Below are 20,700 nucleotides of genomic sequence, written 5' to 3' on the forward strand. Positions count from 1 at the left end.
TGTATATGACTACTGAATTGCTTGGTCTGACTAATTACTATTCGGATCCTCCAACAACAAAAGACAAATTATTAATGAAAGCTCATTTTGTTGATACAACAATACCAGCAGCTATAAAAATTTCTCAAGGTGAAAAGGCAGTATTATTTACGAATTCGATCATGATTGAGTATTTGAAGTACCATTTTATTTCAAAAAGAACTGGAGAAATTAGCACATACACTGTCTCGGAAGAATTTCTGGAGTGGTTTTCTGCGCCTTTGATATGGAATAAATCTCCTTTTTTCAATCGAATGACATTTTTAGGAGATTGCATCGGGTTCCATGGATTAACTGTGAAAATACTTGAAGATGCCAAATTTGCATGGCGTTTATACCGCGTTAGAGCAAATATTGGTGATGTTGAGGATGAAATGTTTTTTACGTTAAAGGAATTATCGTCATTATTCTATTATTACGGGATTTTGAATTTTATTTCGTTCATAATATTTCTCATTGAGGTAATGTATTATTTCTTCACAAATACAATTTTAAAACAATATGACATCTCATACGACAAAAACATTACTTGAATCTCTTTTTTTTTTGATCGATTATCAGGCAATGGAGCTTTTTGATTATTGTGATTTATTCTATATAGACTATTTAATTTAATAATGTTTTTTATGTACTTAAATATTGTCTGGTCCTTATTTCACGATATTATTCGTACGTACTAAGAAGAACAGTTATAAATGTGAATGATTTGTCCTCACATTTTTCACTATTTCTAACCGATATTTCAGCCACTATGTTGAAGAGACATACATTGCAATGTGTAATACATATAATAATAAATAAATACTACAAAATATCTGATTTTAACTAGTGAACAAAAATATATTGATTACAAAGTCTCCACTATTTGTTCTCACAGAAATTTATTCCCGTGCTTGCACCGAACCAATCGTATTACTAGACTCTGTACAGATTGTTAAATGTATGTCAAAAAGTCCTCTATTTGAGTATATTTTCATTTTACATCATCTATGAGAAACGTAATACCTACATATGTAAATATATGTGTGTATATTTATATAGGGTACATAAATAACTCGCAAGTTTCACATATAAGCGCGCCGATTTTCAAATAAACATTTAGTTTAAACTCAGCCTTGGATATACCACATACGTTTCTCTGGCGCTTATAAAAAAAGTTTGATGTGGATAATATAAATATTTTTTGATAGTTCAAATTGGGAAATTTGATTGAAAATATAGTGCTAGTGTCTGGTGATGCCCGTGACAAATGTGCTTGATGAAAAAAGTTTGTGTTGGATAATATATTTGAAATGAGTTGAATTTGCAATCAGAGGATTGAAGTGAGTTTAGGAATTAAATTCAGGCGGTTGCTAATACAATGATATGATGATGATGATCTATATTTTCATTTTTAATTTTAAATTTCTCGAAAAAGGTGCGTGTTTCTGCCAAAAAATTTGATATTTTAGATTTCGAGACGTTTCTAGTTATCCTGAATCAAGTGAGACCAAATTTGGAAAAAGTGCGATTTTTAGACTCATCGTCCACGTTTTCTCGTAAACGAATGCACCACTTAGGGACTGGCGTTATGATCGGTCGAGCCATTTTTTTATAATTAGAAATATAGAACATTTGAAAATTGTAACATTTTTTCGTCTACGTTTTGATTTACAATCCTGAATTGATTTTAAGATGAGATTCTTTAAAATGAAAAATGTATTATCAAACAAAGTTTTCTTGCCTTCGACATAGATATTCTCGAAAATCAATAAGTAAATCCTAAATACTAGATTCTAACTAAATTCTAAAAAAGTTTTTTGGATTCTTATGAGAGAATCTTATTGGAATGTTATTGTACTCTCCTTAGGATCCTCATCAGTTTCTGGTCGGATTTTTAAGAGACTACTTTTTAGGATTCGGACTAGATCCTGAACTGAAATCTAAAATACTCGAAAAGCGATTAAGTTTTATTAAGTTTTTCTAATTCAGTGTGGATTCCATCTAAATTGTTACTCTTTTCTAATTATATTCTAACTTAATTATAACTTTTTTTAACTTCATTCCGACTTCTCTACCACAAAATATTACTTACATCTTTCAAATATTATTGTTTCAATCATTATTATCCAAAATTTTAGACATTAAAAAAGTTTATAACACTTTCCTTAGGAGGGTTCATTAATTACGTGATCAATTTTTTAGGAATTACTGGACTCCCTTCATATCCTCTTTGGTGATACGTCGTGATATTCAAAATTACCCTTCCTTCCCACCAAATATCACTTATATTTTTATTTATGTAAAATTTTTCGAACAAATTATTTGAATTTACGGAAAAAAGATAATATTTTTTTTTTGAAAATATTTGGATTTAAAAAAAAAACAGGTAAAAATAAATACATGTGATATCTTACTAGATCATTTTCCTCCACGTGATGTTTCGTGATTTTTTGTCAACCCCCCCCCCTCTCTAAAAGCCTCAAACGATTAATGGATGCTCCCTATACTCCTGTCAATGAAGCGTTTTGGGCCTGAATTTTTTTACTGTGCTCCAATTTGCATAAAATTTTGAAATTAGGTTCATCGTACCCTTCAGTTCAAAAGTGTAATCAACTTTGGACTCCGGCACCACCCCCCGGGGGGATGACACCCCTTCTCAGTTGTGTAATTTTATTTTTCCAAAATAATGTCAGATATCGATAGAAGAACTAATTATAAAAAAATGTCTTAAAGTTTTTCAAAAAAACTAATACTTTTCAAGTTACTGGTCACTAAAAATTCATATATTGGCGTTTTTCTTCGTTTTTTTGCAAATATCTCCTAAAATATACATTTTAACGAAAATCATGTAATAAACAAAATAATGTCACTAAAATACTTAATAAATCGATGCTTTATAAAGTGTTTTTTTTTATTTGCAACTTATATCTATTTTACAGTGGTAATTATTTCATTACCTCTGAAACATTGTTTTTAAGCTGTTTGAATTTTCCACTGACGTTTTTCTGGAATTGAATTGCATTATTCGGGTATATTTTTGGCAAACCATAATAACATATGCCGTCGTCGAAGTCGTTAATTACATTTCACATATGGGTGCTCCTGTACGAATAAATCAGAGTTAATAACGTTCGTTTAACACATGGTCGAAAAACATTCGCACGCGTATAAATTGTACCTACTTTTATTACTTTGTAACAATATCCGTTACATTTGAAATCGGTCGAGTGGAGAGGAGAGGAGAGGAAATTTTAAATTTGGAAACGAACATAATAAAACTAATTTTTTTTTAAATATTTATTAAACAGGAATCGAAAATACAATTTTCATAAGCTATTTGGAAAATTATAATTAACATAACACATACAAAAAAAAACACTCACACATATACATATTTACACATTGCTCAAGTAATGTCTCCAATGAGGGATTTACAAATAGAAAACTAGCATAAATTCAAAATAATTTAAATTGTATCTTTTGGCCAATTTCTTTTGAATCGTCTTACTATTGGAGAATTGCGTAGTGAAGTTAATAATTCGTTGGGATGGTCTTAAATTTTCAAGAGGATTTTAGGCCATCTATCCTTGATAACGTCTGTTACGAATGAAATTTTCAAATAAAGAATATATAGGTAAAATTAAATTCACACGAGTTGGAAGTTTACACTTTTTACTCAGGAAACAATATTTTTGAAATAGTTATGTGGGGTACTAAATAATAAAATATTCTTCATCATGTAATCACCATTGTGCTTAACTAATTATTTACAAAAGTCAGCATAATATAAGCACAAACTAGTGGTTGAACTTGAAAAGAAACTTGAGGCAAATTGCTTGAACTTCCCGTACCGTAACGAAATGCTCGAGGAATATTAAATGTTTTTAAATAGATTATTATAAATACTGTAACACTGTCTAATATTTATAAGAATTATATCAACTGAATTACGAAGTTAAAATTATTTATTTAAAATACATAAGTGAGCTTTATGACTTTAGCCGGAATTAAAATTAAAATAACTCTTTGCTACGTATCTCCGTAACGGTTAGACCTGCCTTTGCCAAAAACTAATCAGCACATCTCTCTATCAATAGGAAAACGTCGACGAAAAATTGCGTACACACAAAACATACACATCCATCCATTTTTTCTCTATGTCAAAATATTGAGAAACCTTCAAAACGTGAAAAAATACAAAATTTTTCATTTTCGATTTTCGGTCTATTATTATAACTTAATCTACGGAAAATTAAATTTTATAATTAATTATTAATTAATAAATATAAAATAATTTGAATTAAAGTTTAAATCAAACGCAGGTATGTGATTAATTTAATTATAAATATAAACAATTATTTTTTAGTGTGAGAAAAATTATTGCCATACATTGGTATGTGGGAACTGCAATAACCAATTTTAGTAGAGCTATTACAAAAATGATATACAATGAGAGAATTATCTGGAAAAATTATTAAGTGTTTATTATGATATTTCATAAATGTTGCAAGCAGAATTTGCAAATTGAAAAACTTAATTATGAGTTAATGTCATAAGCCAGAGTGCCTCAGGAGGATTAAAATTCAAGAAAATAAGAAGAAATTAAAAATGGATATAATATGCCCAAATCAGGAATTATTTGATTCACCTATTTTTAATGGAACATGGACTCGAAATTCAAGATGTTTGGACGATGCTATCAGTTCGATTATATTTTGTATAAGCGTTTATACATATGTTATAACAGCTTTATGCTTATTGTGCCATAGGAAAAGGTAAATATCATTTTTATCTTAATTTATCAACTTTATCGAACACCTTTGCATATGTAAACACATTCGACGAAATATTTCTTAATTTTAACCGATATCAAATTGATATTATATATATATATATATATATATATATATATCTTATTTATGATTTCATTATAAATTAAATTATTTCTGAATCGATAATTTGGATTATTTGCATATTCGACGTTTATCTTTCTATTATCGAAAACTCCAAATTACTTCAAAGGTACATTAATCTAAAACTTTTAATAGATATATATATATTTTGAATATTGGAAAAATTGTTCTTTTATGCTATTGAAGATTATTAAATTCATTTTATTATTTAAGCAAATTTACAATAATGATTTTGTACAGATCTGAAGAAAAAAGTCAATCATACTCAAAAACAAGTATTCATTGCATTTGTTGATTCGATAATTCTACGATTTTAATTTTTTATGATATATTCATATTTTCTATATTTTCCAATGTACTTTAGTACTGATACATTTAAATAAGGTTTAAAGATGTTATTATAATTCTTGAATTTGCATAAAAAAATTACTTTTATAATCGATTCAGAATAAAGAATTTTCAACTTATTTCAAGGAATTCTAAGTAGAACTTTTATTTCATAGGATGTGAAATTATACGTTAAATAAATATTATTTTTGCTCAAATAATTCATAGAATTCTGAAGAAACTTAGCATCAATATTTGTCGTGATGAAAGCTAGATTTGTGGGATTATCCACAGTTCTTGTGTAAACTGTTAAGTAAATTTAAGTTTCCTGTTTTAGTAGATGTAGTAATATATTTTTCGATTTTATTTCCACATTTTTAAAAATTATCAAGTTTTTATTAGATACCATGGAAATTGTTATAGAATTTTTTCTATATTGTTAAAAGAATCTTACTAGATTCTTATAAGACTAGAATACATACTAAAATTCTTAAATAGAACTTTGAAAGCATTTAGTACCATTTTGTGTGAGAAGCGCTGCGTAGCATATTTATTTATTACCGAAGGAAAAATTATGTTTTTTTAACTTCCCTTAGGGTAAGTTATAGTAATTGCAAAAAAATCGAAAATGAAAATTTGTATATATCTTTACATTTCAAAACCTTCTGAACATTCTGGCATAGCTTAGAAAAAATTGATGTATGCCTGTGTGTGTATGTGTGTGTGCGATTGCTTTGGAAAAAGTTCAAAATTTCCAAAATATTTCAAAATGAAAAAAAAACGTTTTTTCCAAAAAAGTCAATTTTTCTCAAAAATTTAAAATTTTTCAGAAATCATTATTTTTTTCAAAGATTAAACCAAAATTTAAACTTTTTTTAAAAAAAAAAACTGTTGGTACGGGAAGTTCCAGCAATTTGCCATAAGGCACGATGCCATACATTACTAGTTCTCGTTTCAAGTCATTCTGAATCGTTTCATGCCAAAATTGAATAGAGTATATGTGAACAAAATTTGATCTTTCGTCGACGTTTCCTCGAAAATGTTTATGTATTTTTATTGCAGGTCAGACCAAGTGTCTACATGTATTCTTCTACCAAAACATTTAATAAGAAGTGTACTATCATTAATTATATCCATAACTTGGTGCCTTGCATTAGGAGAAGCAATATTATCCCATAAATATAAAGCCAAAAACAGAAACAAATGGTCCTTTACATTATCCATTGGTAAACCCATCTTGGGCCTTCTAGCAATCATAGGATACAACATTTGTAGTAGATTAATAGAGATTAATAGAGATAAAACTAGAAATAGAGGTATATATCATAATTATAAATACCATGCACATGTCTGTACATTATAATATTTATATTTCATATGTTTTAGGTAGATACAAATGGCTTTTGGCAAGCGCAAGTATGTACTTAATTCTATGTTTATGGATGGTTACACAAACAATGAATAATAAACTTTTATTGAATGGCCAAAAATTCTTATTGCCAATGCTTGATGCTGTTGTAACAATATTTTATATATTTATTTTTATTTTAGATTTATATACAGGCATTTCCGAGGTGGGTGTATTTTAAAATAGTCAAGTATAACATAAAATATAATTTATTTTAATTTTTTATTACAGTTTATTAAAAGAAATACCTATTACATAGAAGAAGATGAACATGGCGAAAATCCATTTGAACACGAACGCCATATTGCTTATAAATATAATAAGGCGACATTTCTATCCAGGTGTGTTCATATATTCATTCCTTTTTTTATAAAATAAATATATATATGCACTTTTTTGTTCAATAATGTTTTATATTTACTGATAATACTTTTCATAAAAAGTCTATGTACCTTAGAGCAAGTTTTTGGTTCTTGACATCATTATTAAGAGACGGCTATAGAACTCCGTTGGAATTTGAAAATTTAGGAGTATTACCTCCGGAAGAGAGTTCGTCGAAGATTTTTGAGAAAATTATTCGGATATTGGACAATGATAATTTTCAAATTAAGGTAATTGAAATGATTTGATGTATATAGATTATTTGTATATGAATGTATTTTGATATATTAAATAGTGAACATTTATATTAAAGGCAAACGCAACGCTTTGGAAGTGCTATTTAAAATTAATTTGGAAAACATTTTTATTGAGTGGAGTTTTGAAGTTTTTTGGCGATGTTGCGGCTTTGGTAAGTTATACAATTAAAAAAGTTATTAATGGTAACCATTACCAATGTGAAAAACTGTTTAGTTTTTCGTTCTTTTAGAATTTCACAAGTGATTATAATATTTAAAACCATTAAATATCAAGAGTTTTCAAACAAAGAACTAAATGTTGCAATTTCAATATTCTTTTGCCGACATTTTTAAATATTTGTAAAAAATGGCTTTTTTTTAATTTTTTTAATACTTTTTATGTTTGTATAGTTGATACTACATGAACTATTTAAAATTGTTAGCTCAGTGAACGAAAAATTGATGCATTTAAAATAAAATATGTTCATTCTAACAATAAGTCCGCTAAATTAGATATTGTTTATTTATATTTCATTCAAACATATATAAACAACGTCGTCTAATCTAATAAGTTTTCACATTTTGTCTACAAGGAACAAATAATGAAAATTCCAGATTTTATAATATTTATTCATAGACATTTTTGTTGACTGATTATTTTTATTTTTCGAATCTTTAATTACGGTACGCGAAGTTCCAGCAATTTGCCTTAAGGCACGATACCAATAGTTATTTAATTTTTTTTATTTTAGATTGGACCACTTGGTTTAGCTGTTATAATAGATCATGTCGACGGTAAAAATACTGTGTATTATTCTTCTGCAGATGAAGAATCAATAACTATAGGTGAATTTTTTAGAAATGGGTATGTTATGGCATTTATTGTGCTATTCGCCGCAGTAGCCCAGGTAAATGGCTAAAATATGAAAATAAAATTACTAAAAAAACAATTCTAACTAATATTTGAATTACAGGGTTTGCTTTCACAAGCTGCAACACATTTAGCAAATTTATCTGCACTCAGGATAAAAGTGGCGATGCAAGCTTTGATATATGAAAAAACATTAAGGTATCAGAATATAAAAAATGTGAATCTTTTCGCAAAAATTGTGTTTATATCATTGTTGAAATTGTAGATTGTCAAATAACCAGAACGAAACAGAAAATCAAAATGAAAAATCTAGTGATGAACTAGTTATGAATAAAACATCTAAATATACAAGAAAATTCCAAACCATTAATCATTTGAAAACACCGAAGATATGGAAGACGTCTTCAAATAAAAAGGAATCTGACAAAATTAGAAATATAACTCTGGATGCAAAACAAGAAGATGTAGGCCAAAAACATAAAACTGTTTTGGGATCAACTATGAATCTAATTCAAGAAGACGCTGCAAATGTTATGAATTTCATTTGTATAGGGCATCACGTATGGGCGATTCCTTTGAAGGTAATAAAAAGATTTCTGATATCATTTTACAAAAAAAATTAAAAATTCATATTTGTTTCAGATAACTTTATTAGTGTATCTTTTATATTTACAACTTGGAGTTAGTGCAATTTTTGGAGCATTGATCTGCGTTTTTACAGTAACCCCATTGCAGTTTATTATTGGCAAAGCTATGTCAAAAAATTCAAAATTATCTTTCGTGAGTATACAATTTTCACTTCAATGTAATTATAAGATTTATACGAACTTGCTTTTCCATTGCTACAAAATTGAGTTATAGCATTATCAGTTTTTTAACGTCCCGTAGAGCAAGTTATAATCATTGCAAAAAATCGAAAATGAAATTTTTTATCTATTTATCTATTTACGTTTCAAAGGTTTCTGAATATTTTGGCATACATTAGAAAAAATGGATGTATGTGTGTGTATGTGTGTATGAGTGTGTGTGTGTGTGTGGATACAAATTTTCGTCCACGATTTCGGGAACACCGATCAACTGATTTGAATAATTCAAAAAAACATTCGATTTGTATTGATAAGGAGACGTGCTGATTAGTTTTTGGCGAAGGCAGGTCTAGCCGTTCCGAAGATACGGCGCAAAAAGTGACAAAAACGGTAACTCAGTTTTTAAGAGAACGGAGCGTCCGATTTTAATAATTCAAAAGAGATTTTACTTGTATTGACAAGATGGAGAACTGATTAAATTTTTGGGAAGGCAGGTCCAGCGGTTATGGACTCTCAATGAAATTAAGTTAAAAAAATGTCACTTGGCGGTCAAAAATGTTTATTTGGACATATGTACATCAAATTATCAGATGTTTTATAGAGATTTTAGTAATGTGTACACATTCTGTGTAAATTTTTTTGGGTTCCGTACCAAGATTTTTGATTACGGTACAGGAAGTTCCAGCAATTTGCCTTAAGGCACGATGCCATGCACCCCACTAGTTTCTTCATATTTTTCTCAAAGTATTTGTTGATTTTCTCAAACTTGATTGTACAAAACTTATTTTTCAGAATAATTTATTTATCTAATTTTATTGCAGAGTAAAAGCGATGAAAGGTTAAGAAATGTTACTGAAGTTATTCAAAATTTGAAGACAATAAAAATAAATGCTTGGGACGATATATTTAAAAATAAATTAAATAATTCTCGTAAAGACGAACTAAAATATTTGAATAAAGATTCTCTATATTGGGCTCTCATGAGTAAGTAAAATGCATAATAGTGTTGACTCGATTTTATAGATTGATGATTATTTTTATAATTTCAGCATTTTTAACTCACCTATGCACTGTCCTGATAGCAACTGTATCATTTCTTCTAAGTTTTTACTTTACATTTAATACCAAGACCAATGAAATGGCAAATACAAATTACAAATCAGGAAATTCAACTTTTCTGGAGGATCAAAGTGGAAGTTATTTGGGACCTGCTGAAGTATTTTCGTCTCTTGCATTATTCAATCAGTTAGCTGTACCATTATTTATGTTTCCAGCTATTTTGCCAGTTGCTATTTCTGCCTTAGTCAGTACAAAACGTATTGCAAAATATTTATCGAAAATTGAATGCAAAAATTTATTGCCCGAGGACGAGGAAAATGTAAGTAGGATAAAACAGGAATGGTATTGTTATGTTACGGGTCTATCTTCGCATGAGTTGAACTATAAAAAAGCTATGTATTTGATGAGCTATCAGGAGTTTTACAATTAAATTATTTTTTAATAAAAATATGTTTTTGTGCATATGTTTTTCTATTCTCCAATAGTAGTATTTAGTTAGTTAAGGAATACTTTTATAAATAGATTAGATAAAAAACTAAAAAATATGAAAGGCATCAAAATTCTTCGTTTAATTCAAGTTTCGAGCTATTTGTTCTTTCAAAATACTGCTCTTTTTATTAGAGCTATTTGAACTCTATTTATCATGTGTATTTTCATTCCAGAATATTAACTCAAAAAGATTAATAAAAAATATCGACGTATTATCTGAATATAATAAGAAGATATTTGATGTGACAAGCACATTCTCAAATTTAAAGGAAGCAAACAGTAAATTCACAAATTATTTATTACTTTATGCTATCTATCGTATAGTTCAACCATACTTTTATTACAGACTTACAAAATGCTTTCCTTAATATTTGTGAAGAACAAAAAGATTTTAAACCAAAAGACAAAAATATTTCGGTTAAAAACCTACTATTGGAAAATCAAAATGAGGATCATAATGGATCTGCACTGAAATTAGATTCGTGTCAATTTTCTTGGAATCTAATGGGAAATGAAATATCTTTGCATGTTGCATATCTGGAAATTCCTAAAGGTGAGAAAAGATATTCATTTAAAAAAAATCTCTTGAAAAACATTATTTTATTTATGTAATATGTTTCTATTCTACTTAGGAAAACTGACTCTAATCGTTGGAAATACAGGATCAGGAAAAACTTCTTTTATGTCCGCAATTTTGAGCGAAATGTTTCTAATACAAGGATCCATGAAATGGGCCAGGTAATATAGTACAAATAATTAATATATATATATATATATATATATATATATATAATTTATTTTTCGTTACATTTTTTAGTGATACACGTATCGCATATTGCGCCCAAAAACCATTTCTCATGAATGCATCTATTCAGGAGAATATTACAATGTTTGGACAACATTTATGTCGTGATAAAAATTGTAAAAGGTATAAGAAGGTTTTGAAATTATGTGCATTGGATAAAGAATTGACAGAAATTCAACAGGTATTATTAAAATTATTATGCATAAATAATTAATAGAATGATACTCGTGTATATATATAGAAAACCATTTTACTTAGCATTCTTTATGCCAAATTATAATTTAAGAATAATTTAATTTAATTTAACAATATTTTAGATTTAATCAAAGAATAATTTATATGAATTAGTTTTACATGTATCTTATTATTATATTGTAGAGTAATCTTCAAACTATTGGAGAAAATGGTAATACATTAAGTGGTGGACAAAAGCAAAGAATTTGTTTAGCTCGAGCCATATATTCAGGAGCAAATGTTGTTGCACTAGTAAGTAATTTTTGCCAACATAGTCTTGTCCTTAATTTTATTACACATAATAAATTATTACAATTAAATCATGACATTATAAGTTCTGTATTAGTTTGGTTTTAAAATCAAATTGTACATTTTCTGATCTACTTTTCTGTAAACTTAATTTGAAACTCATGTGCGTTTATTCAATTAACAAGCAGTAGATTATTTTTAGCAATGGCTAGTTAAAATTATCAATAGTTATAATTTCTCATTATCATTAATGATATTGCTTTTTATATTTTTCCAATTAATAAAATTTCTTATATTTTTTCCAGGACGACCCATTTTCTGCTTTGGATGAACAAGTCTCCCAACAAGTTTTTGATTCGACGATACAGAACTATTTATTAAGAAAAAATATAACTGTAGTAATGGCAACTAATAAATTAAAATTGCTACAATATGCTGATCAGGTAAATAAAATGAAATTATATGAGTTTTATAATTTTTTGTAAGTTTCATAACTTTTAATTTGGTTGTGTGCTTCTTATATTACTCCATGTTATCTGTATACGCGAAAAAAAAGGAAGATATTTTTTTTTAAATCTTTTAAATAATATAATAATTAAGATTAAACTTGATTTTCAATCTAACAATCTATTAATTACATAAGATTATAGCATTAGAAGATAATAAGATTCGTGCAGTAGGATCCTTGAAGGAGTTAGAAGTGATAGATCCAATTTTAACAAAATCTTGGAAAAATTCATTATCAAATGAAAAGTCTGAAAATACAAGGTAATGTTGAATATATTTCTGTACACGAAATTTTTATTTCAGATATTGAATAAAAATTTTATTCCAGAACTGCTAAAGATCGATGGCGTCTGTGCAGAATGGTGACTTCAGCTAGTTTTCATTTTAACAAGAAAACTAATTTAATATCGAATACGGTATAGTTTATTTAATACAATAAAAATAGAGAATATTACCGTATATTACATAAATGTTCCCCGACATTTAATAAATATACCACATCTTGCTTGCTTGTCTTATCACTGATGTAGTCTCTGCAAATTATATACAAACTATATATTATTATCTATTATCTAATTAAAATTATATTAATTATAGTGCACAAGCACGTGCTTGTGTGTTCTAAAAGCACAGCTCATTACACCATTTTTTTTTAATTTTATATAATTACTAGCACTAGCACTAAATCTTAATAAGTGTTGGAATCTGGTTACAATTTACTTGGAATCTACTTTGAATTAGATTTCAGTATAATTTTATTATTTTGTATATTTTAGATTTCAGTTACAACTGAGTTCGAATCAATCTCGAACCCAATAAGAATTTAACAAAAATCTAGTACAAACTCAATAAAAATTTAGTTAGAGCGGAATCTGGTAATTTTAATAAAATTAGTAGATTAAAATTAGTAAATTAGTATTAGTAAAATTTCATAAGAATTTAGAGATGATCTTGCGAAAATCTCCTGAGAATTTCGTAAGGATCTAGTTTATTTGTCTGGAATCTAGTAAAATTAAAATTGGACCCTCATTAAAATCTATCAAGAATCCGCTTGGGGTTTGTGGGGTTTTGTAATATTTCAATCTAATTCAAGACTCTAGGAACTTTCCAACTACAAATTAGGTTTCAGTAATATTTTACTAGCAAATATAAGTTTTATTTTCATTTATTTTTTATAACGGTTATGAATTATTTAGAGACCAGAGTTTACACCACCGAGAAGTACTCGCTCCAGTATCGCATATGATCCATGTTTAAGTTTTGATTTACCTTTACTTTGGAACGAATTAACTGAAAGCAATGATGGTATGTTAATAAAACATATAATACTTAAATTAATTGATAATACCATTTCAATAAATTTTTAGGTTTACTAACGAGAAATTCATCAATACGCAGTTGTTATTCTCACAAGCCTACAGCTCGAGCAATATCCTTGCAAAGTCAAAGACATAGAAATTCGAGGATATTTAGGAATAATTTTGGTAATTTACCAAATATGGAAGAAATATCCGAAAAACCTAATGGGCATGAAGATATGTAAGATTATTTATCGTCCGCCATAACAACGAAATCTGATAAATTAATTTATTTTCCATATATGTTTCAGAAGATCTAAAAGGCATACAATCGATTCACCTCATGCAAGTAACATACTTCGTCAAATTTTATCGAAAACTCAAAATGTGAATAAAACTCTGAGCGATAATAAAAGTGGAGAACAGAGAAATATCTTTAGAAGGCTGGCAGATCGATTATCTTTCAGGTATTAAATGATAACTATACAAATATTATTTTTAGTAATAATAAATACGTTAATGTGTAATTTGTTTTTTTGCAGACGATCGAACAGGAGCAAAGAAATTAATCGGCACAAAATAATTTCTCGATTAATGTCTGATGCATCTGATATAACAGTCGATTTAAACGACCTAGCTTCTTGTGAAAGTATAGTAAACATTTATTCATTTATATATATATATATATTTGTTCATATTTTTTGAAATTAGATTTTATCTGTGATTCTTTTTCCTTAGCACATCAGATATCATCATTAAGTGAATATAACTACAACCAGAGAACGGCAGAAAATCAGGAGAGAATTTATGGAACAATTCCTTTGAATATTTATCTATATTATATAAAATGCTGTGGTATAAAAATATGCACTTTGTATATATTCCTAGCGTTTCTGTGGCAAGGATTAAGATTATTTGCTGATATGTCCTTAGGAAACTGGAGCAGAGAAAATATGGAATCATATGAAGGATTTGATCAAAGTCACGAGGTGAGATAGTAGATGAATATCAAACAATTTTTTCTAAAATTTTCAGAGAATTAATTTTGTTTCTATTATGATTTCTAGAAAGCATTCTCACTTCTATCAACATACTGTTACCAATCAGCAATATGTGCCCTGGTGTCATTGCTGTGTGCATTTTCTGGACAATGGGCCGGATTGGTGGCCCGTAGTAATATTCACGAGTATTTAACGACGGCCGTACTTAAAGATAACAATATTTATGGTGAAATCGGAAGCACAATTAATAGATTCTCCACCGACATGAGTGTCATAGATAAGGTAAATTCAATTAATAGTTTATTAATTTTTCTATCAATATAGATTAATATATGTACATATATAGATACACATGATTTTATGATGGATTAATATAATTTTTTTATCAATTTTTAGAAATTATGTTCGTCTATACAACGTCTGGTACAATTCCTGCTGCTTTGTTTATGTGCCATATTAGTTAACTGTATAGTGTCATTATGGTTTTTAGTTGTAACAATATTTATTGGCACTGCTTATTACGCCGTGCAGAAATTCTATAGAAGATCTTCCAGGTGGGATAATAAAAATTTAAAAAAATATAATTTTTTTTTCTAAAATTAATTAAAATGTTGAAATTTTATTTATCATCTTCTCAGAGAATTGCAGAGACTGGAAAGTTTATCCAGATCGCCCATTTTCACTTTATTCAGTGATACATGCAGAGGAGCACAGACTATAAGAATATATTCGAAATCTAAAGAATTTTCAAGACTTATGTTTCTCAAACTTGATGACAATACAAATTCACAATTACTTTTGGACACTAGTGCTAGATGGCTGGGTGTTGCCCTGGTAAGTGTACAATTAAAATAATCTAAAATAATTCTTTGGTTCTGTAATACCAGTCAATAAATAACATTTTTTTAATATGAATTATTTTTTATTTTATGAAGGATTGCTTAGGAGGTTTCATAGTTTTCGCATCTGCCTTGACTGCCCTATATTTTACCGAAAGTGAAAATTCTTCGATAGCTGGCTTTGCTCTAAATAGCACTTTGCTGGCGCCAATGTATTTGAATTGGGTAGTAAGATTTATTTCCGAAGTGGAAATTAGTGCAAATGCTGTACACAGGATTAAAATTTACTGCGATGATGCAGAGGAAGATATTGAATATGATCCGAAAAGTCAACTGAAGAAAATTCAGGACGATATTCCGGAAGAAAATTTTGATAAGAAAAACTCAGCTTCAAAGATATATTTAGAAGAAAATGACAAAATATATGATGGGGATGTTGTTCAATTAAGAAAGAACTCAAATGTAGAAGGTATGGGATGTATTCTTCTTTCTAGGCTCAGATAAAAGTCTATTCTGGCCATATTCTTATTAGGCTTTGACCATATTTTGTTGAATTCTGGCCAGATTCTTATAGAATTATTTCTGGATTCTTTCTAGATTCTATAAAATTTAATTGATTGATTTTTGAACGAAAGCAAAATGTTACTTACACCGAATTGCATACTAGATTTTTTAAATATTTTTTCAGGTTCTTTGTATCAAATCATATTCAACAAAGTAACTCTGCATCACCATCTACAGTCTAATGCAGTAATAACAAATCTGAATCTGGTCATAGCACCTGGGGAAAAGGTTAGCAGATATTTAATTTAAAAAAAATTAAAATAAATGTTACTTTTACTATTGTTGGATATCTAACTTTAACTCCTAAAATTTTAAATCAACAGTTGGCAGTGTGTGGACGTACAGCTAGTGGAAAATCTAGTCTATTTTTATCATTATTTGGGCTGATGAAAATAACCCAAGGAGCTATTATGTTAGGCAATGTAAACCTAACAAATTTAGATAAACAAAAGTTTACTGAAATTCGAGATAAATTGTGCTGTGTATCACAGGAAGGTGCCTTGTTTTCTGGCAGTTTTCGGCATAATTTAGATCCAAAAGGGTAAGAAATCAACTTTTACATTTAAAAGCAGTTTCTCACATTTTGTTTAATTTATTGTTCTAAAAGTATGGTTCAATCAAATATTTCAATACAACAAACAAAGTTATAAACTAAATGTTATTAGACTTTAGATATAATATGGTATTAAAACTTTATTATATTTTTAGTGAATATACAGATGAACAAATATGGGGTTGTTTAGAATTAGTAAAAATGAAAAACTTTATAGAAGAATTTCCTGGCGGTTTAGGTAAACATTTAAAATGAATACTTATTTATTTTACGGATTGTGAATAAATAAATTGATATTACAGATAATGAAATATCAACAGAAGGTGGATCTTTAAGTCATGGCCAGAGGCAATTAATATGTCTAGCCAGAGTAGCCTTAAAAGCAAAATGGAAATCTACATATCCTATTATATTAGGTAATAACATAATATATTATTTTTATAATATTTGGTAGTGGATTTATACATATAGATTTCTTAAAAATCTATTAAATCAATTCAACGACTATATGGAATTTTTAAATCCTCTTGAATATACGATTAAAATCGGAAGTCTCCAAAGTACTTATACAATTAGTATAGAACTACATTAATATAGAAGTGGATTTATATATACCTAAATCAATATAAAAATTTAAAATTGTGTCTTAAATTTCTGACTGAAAATTGCCATTATCTTCTATATTCTTGTAAGACTTTCATGGGATTCTTATTGGATTCTCACTAGATTCCTTTTTTTCTAGATTTATATAGCATAAATTTATGAAGTATTGCACAAATATTAATTTTTTCGCGTACCTTTTACTAATGATAAATATGAAAATTACCTAGTTTGCAATTCAATGCTCTGAAAATATTCATTTTTTATCAATTTTAATATAAGGCATAAATGCCTCTGAATATAAAAATACATTTACAGTATCGAATTATTACCTACACAGATTTTTTTTCATTTTTTATTTATTTATTTATTATGTTTTAGATGAATGTACAAGTGCAGTGGATCCCCAAACTGAAAAAATTGTTTTAAAAGATTTCTGGAAAACTTTCCACGATAGAACAATCATTTGCATAGCTGTAAGTACATGGCACATTAAAATTTAGTTTATAAAATTTCATTCATAATTTTTTTTAGCATCGTCTGTCTGTTATAATGGATTTCGATAGAGTTATCGTTCTGGAAAACGGCAAAATTATTGAAAATGATCGTCCAGAAGTGCTTCGTCATTCACAGAATGGAAAATTTGCAGCAATGTTGAAAACTTCGGAAATGTAATAAATGTACAAGAGGAATAAATATATGCGCGCTTGTGACATTAAATTTTAAAGATAAACGCTTGAATGCTATAAATAATATTTTCAGTGTGATAGTGCAGTGAGTATTAAAAATAATTCAGTAGTTTTTCATCTTTTTTACATTACGAAAGGTTTTATTTAAAATATAGAATTCCTGCATAAATGTGTCTTTTCTTGCATTTATTCCAGAAATTTTATTTTTGATAAAATCGATTGAAAAAAATCTAATTATAGAATATAATATATAAAAAATATAATTACATTTAATTACAGATACAATTACATTACATTTAATCAAATATATTTTATTTCAAAGCACTTTTCGTATGCCTATAATATTTTAGGATGTTCGTTAAGACTATAAGCTCACACTACAAACTTTAACAAAATCGTTAAAAATTTGTTTTCAATGATTACGAAGAAACTCCTTTTAGGTCTTATTAAAAGTTAATCAGCACGATTCTAAACTGATATTTTTTAAGAAGCTCATAGTTGTAACAGAAATCCTAAAATAGTACAACTAATACAATGGTTTACAAAAAGATGTGTAATTAAAAAACTTCATCAAAGAATGGAAAAATGGGTCGAGTCAAAATTTGACAATTTTATTCTAAAGTTTTTTAAATTTGCAATTCTAGAAGGTGATGATGTGGGTGATATTAGCAAATTGGCACGTGACCATACCTATGATTATATCCCTCCAAATAATTTAAAAGAATATTGATAATATAATATTTTTAATTAAGAATAATGTCGCATTTATATGAACTATATAAAAATCAATTTGTTTTACAAATTAGGGACAGTCTCAATAAAAATTTATAACTTTTTTTTATGTTTTCGATTTTTTTCACAAATTGTTCGAAAGCTTATAAAAAACTACTGAGCACTACTGAGCTTATAAAAAATCTAAAAAAGTGAGAAATTCACCAATTTTTTGCAAGAAACCAATTCTTAAAAGAAAAATTATCTTTTTAATACAACATTTCACTTTAGTGAGTTAATTATAATTTTTTTAAATTTTTTTTAGGTTCAACTAGAATAGAATTTAATCCTGAAAACAATCAATTTTGTCTCGTTTCGATAGGACGTTTAGTTTTTGTGGTATCTTTTCCGCCAATTAGGACGAATCGAAAAATTAAAAACATAATTTAAATTTGTTTCTAAAATTTAAGGGATTATTCTTAGCTAGTTTTAGAAGACATTTTTGCAAAAAAAAAACGATTTTTAAAAAGCTTCTAAAGCAGACTCCCCCCTTAAAGCAAATGATCACATACACCCATTCATTATTCGTCATAATACGAAGTGATCGTATTTACATGATATATGTATATATATATGCATAGCTGGGCACCGTTAATCAAATAGTTAACTTCGTTAATCGTTAATCCGCTACAAAAAAAGTTAGCTTCGTTAAACGTTAAATCGTTACATTTCGGAAGAATTAACGCAAGTTAACGTTAATCGTTAATCCGTTAATATGTGTAAAGTTACATTTTTATATCATTGTGTTAGTAAACTTAAAAAACTTATTGGTTTGGGTTCTGGAAAAAACAAAATACTTGTATAATTCAAATGTGTAATTTAACCCCGTGTGTATAAGGAAAATAGCGCGACGCGCTTTATGCACACACCGTGATAATGACGCTATTGGTCAACTTTCCGTTTTTATGATTGCATATTGTTTTTACAAGAATTTTTAACTTCCCGAAGGAGAAATTTATGTTTTCATCAAAAAATCCGATTTGCTAATTTTATGTTTTCTCGACGTTTCAAGCCATTCTGAATCGAATAAGACCAAATTTGGAAAAAGTATGTGTGTGTGCGTGTTGAACAGATTTTTTGCCGTAAATCGACGTTCTCTCAAAAACGGTTCGACCGATTTCAAAAATTTAAAAGCCAATCGATGTAATCGATGAGGATTATCGTTTGTCGGATTCGTGCGACGATCTGTCGAGCCGTTTCCTTGTAAATAGCAGAAAAGTGACAAAATTTTCGTCCACGTTTTAGCCCGCAATTCTGAATCGATTCTGAAAATTCAATAACCGTTCGAAAGATATTGGTTCGGAATCGTGCTGATTAGTTTTTGGTAACGATCGGCCGAGCCGTTTTCTTGTAATAAAGTTAAAAAAATCCGACAATTTTTATGATTTTTTTTTTGACGGTAGATATCATAGTCTTCTAGATCATACTAAAATATTACCGCCCTACGACAACTTGTTTAGCTTTAAATATTTGTCAAAGTTTGCAAAAATTGGTATCGTTTTTGGCATTTGTCAAAATTAGACCTTTCATCGACGTTTGCTCAAAAATGCCTGAACTGTTTTCAGAAATTTAAAAGCCATTCGATGTATCTCAATGAGCACTATAGTTTATCAGTTTTGTGAGACGATCTGCCGAGCCGTTTCTTTGTAATTTAAAAAAGAGTGTTAACTTTTTGTCCACATTTAAACTCATTCTACAGACTCGATTTTAAAAAATAAAAAACTGTTCGAAAGATATTAGTTGGGAATAATACTGATTGGTTTTAGGTGAAAATGTACCGAGCCGTTTCCTTGTAATTAACTGTTGAAAACAAAATTTAAGCCGATTGTTATCAAACTTTCTTTGGCGATGTATATCATGGTCTTATAGAACTTACTCAAATATTACGGCCTTACGACAAGTAGTTTAATTTTAAAAAATCATCAAAGTTTGAGAAAATGAGTAGTTTTGTTGACGTTTGTTAAAATTAAAATTAGATGATTTACTTTGTATAACGATAGATTACTTGGTCTTAATGAACATACTAAACCATTAACGTCCTAAGAAAACTGGTTTAATTATAAAAATTATTGATTAGTG

At 28.0% G+C, this 20,700-nt stretch overlaps 1 protein-coding gene across 1 annotated transcript; it reads left to right on the top strand.

The window, feature by feature from the left end:
- Window positions 1–1,204: 1,204 nt before the first annotated feature.
- LOC113384578 (ATP-binding cassette sub-family C member Sur-like) lies at window positions 1,205–17,847 on the top strand. Its single transcript, XM_026622315.1, has 36 exons — window positions 1,205–1,361; window positions 4,388–4,796; window positions 6,324–6,577; window positions 6,648–6,835; window positions 6,901–7,010; window positions 7,127–7,280; window positions 7,364–7,459; window positions 8,039–8,194; window positions 8,261–8,355; window positions 8,423–8,738; window positions 8,800–8,937; window positions 9,785–9,947; window positions 10,013–10,341; window positions 10,685–10,790; window positions 10,858–11,064; window positions 11,144–11,249; window positions 11,329–11,497; window positions 11,695–11,802; window positions 12,105–12,242; window positions 12,443–12,567; window positions 12,635–12,722; window positions 13,503–13,611; window positions 13,674–13,845; window positions 13,916–14,071; window positions 14,147–14,253; window positions 14,343–14,593; window positions 14,672–14,887; window positions 15,002–15,159; window positions 15,244–15,439; window positions 15,541–15,913; window positions 16,133–16,236; window positions 16,332–16,549; window positions 16,717–16,799; window positions 16,864–16,977; window positions 17,543–17,637; window positions 17,696–17,847. The coding sequence occupies exons 2-36, from the start codon at window positions 4,630–4,632 to the stop codon at window positions 17,834–17,836; spliced, it is 5,706 nt and encodes a 1,901-aa protein (XP_026478100.1). The 5' UTR covers window positions 1,205–1,361; window positions 4,388–4,629; the 3' UTR covers window positions 17,837–17,847.
- Window positions 17,848–20,700: the final 2,853 nt, after the last annotated feature.

This window comes from Ctenocephalides felis, unplaced genomic scaffold (genome assembly GCF_003426905.1).
Source record: "Ctenocephalides felis isolate EL2017-DRISC unplaced genomic scaffold, ASM342690v1 CF-g0.4_SCAFFOLD_03571, whole genome shotgun sequence".
NCBI classification, from domain to species: domain Eukaryota; kingdom Metazoa; phylum Arthropoda; class Insecta; order Siphonaptera; family Pulicidae; genus Ctenocephalides; species Ctenocephalides felis.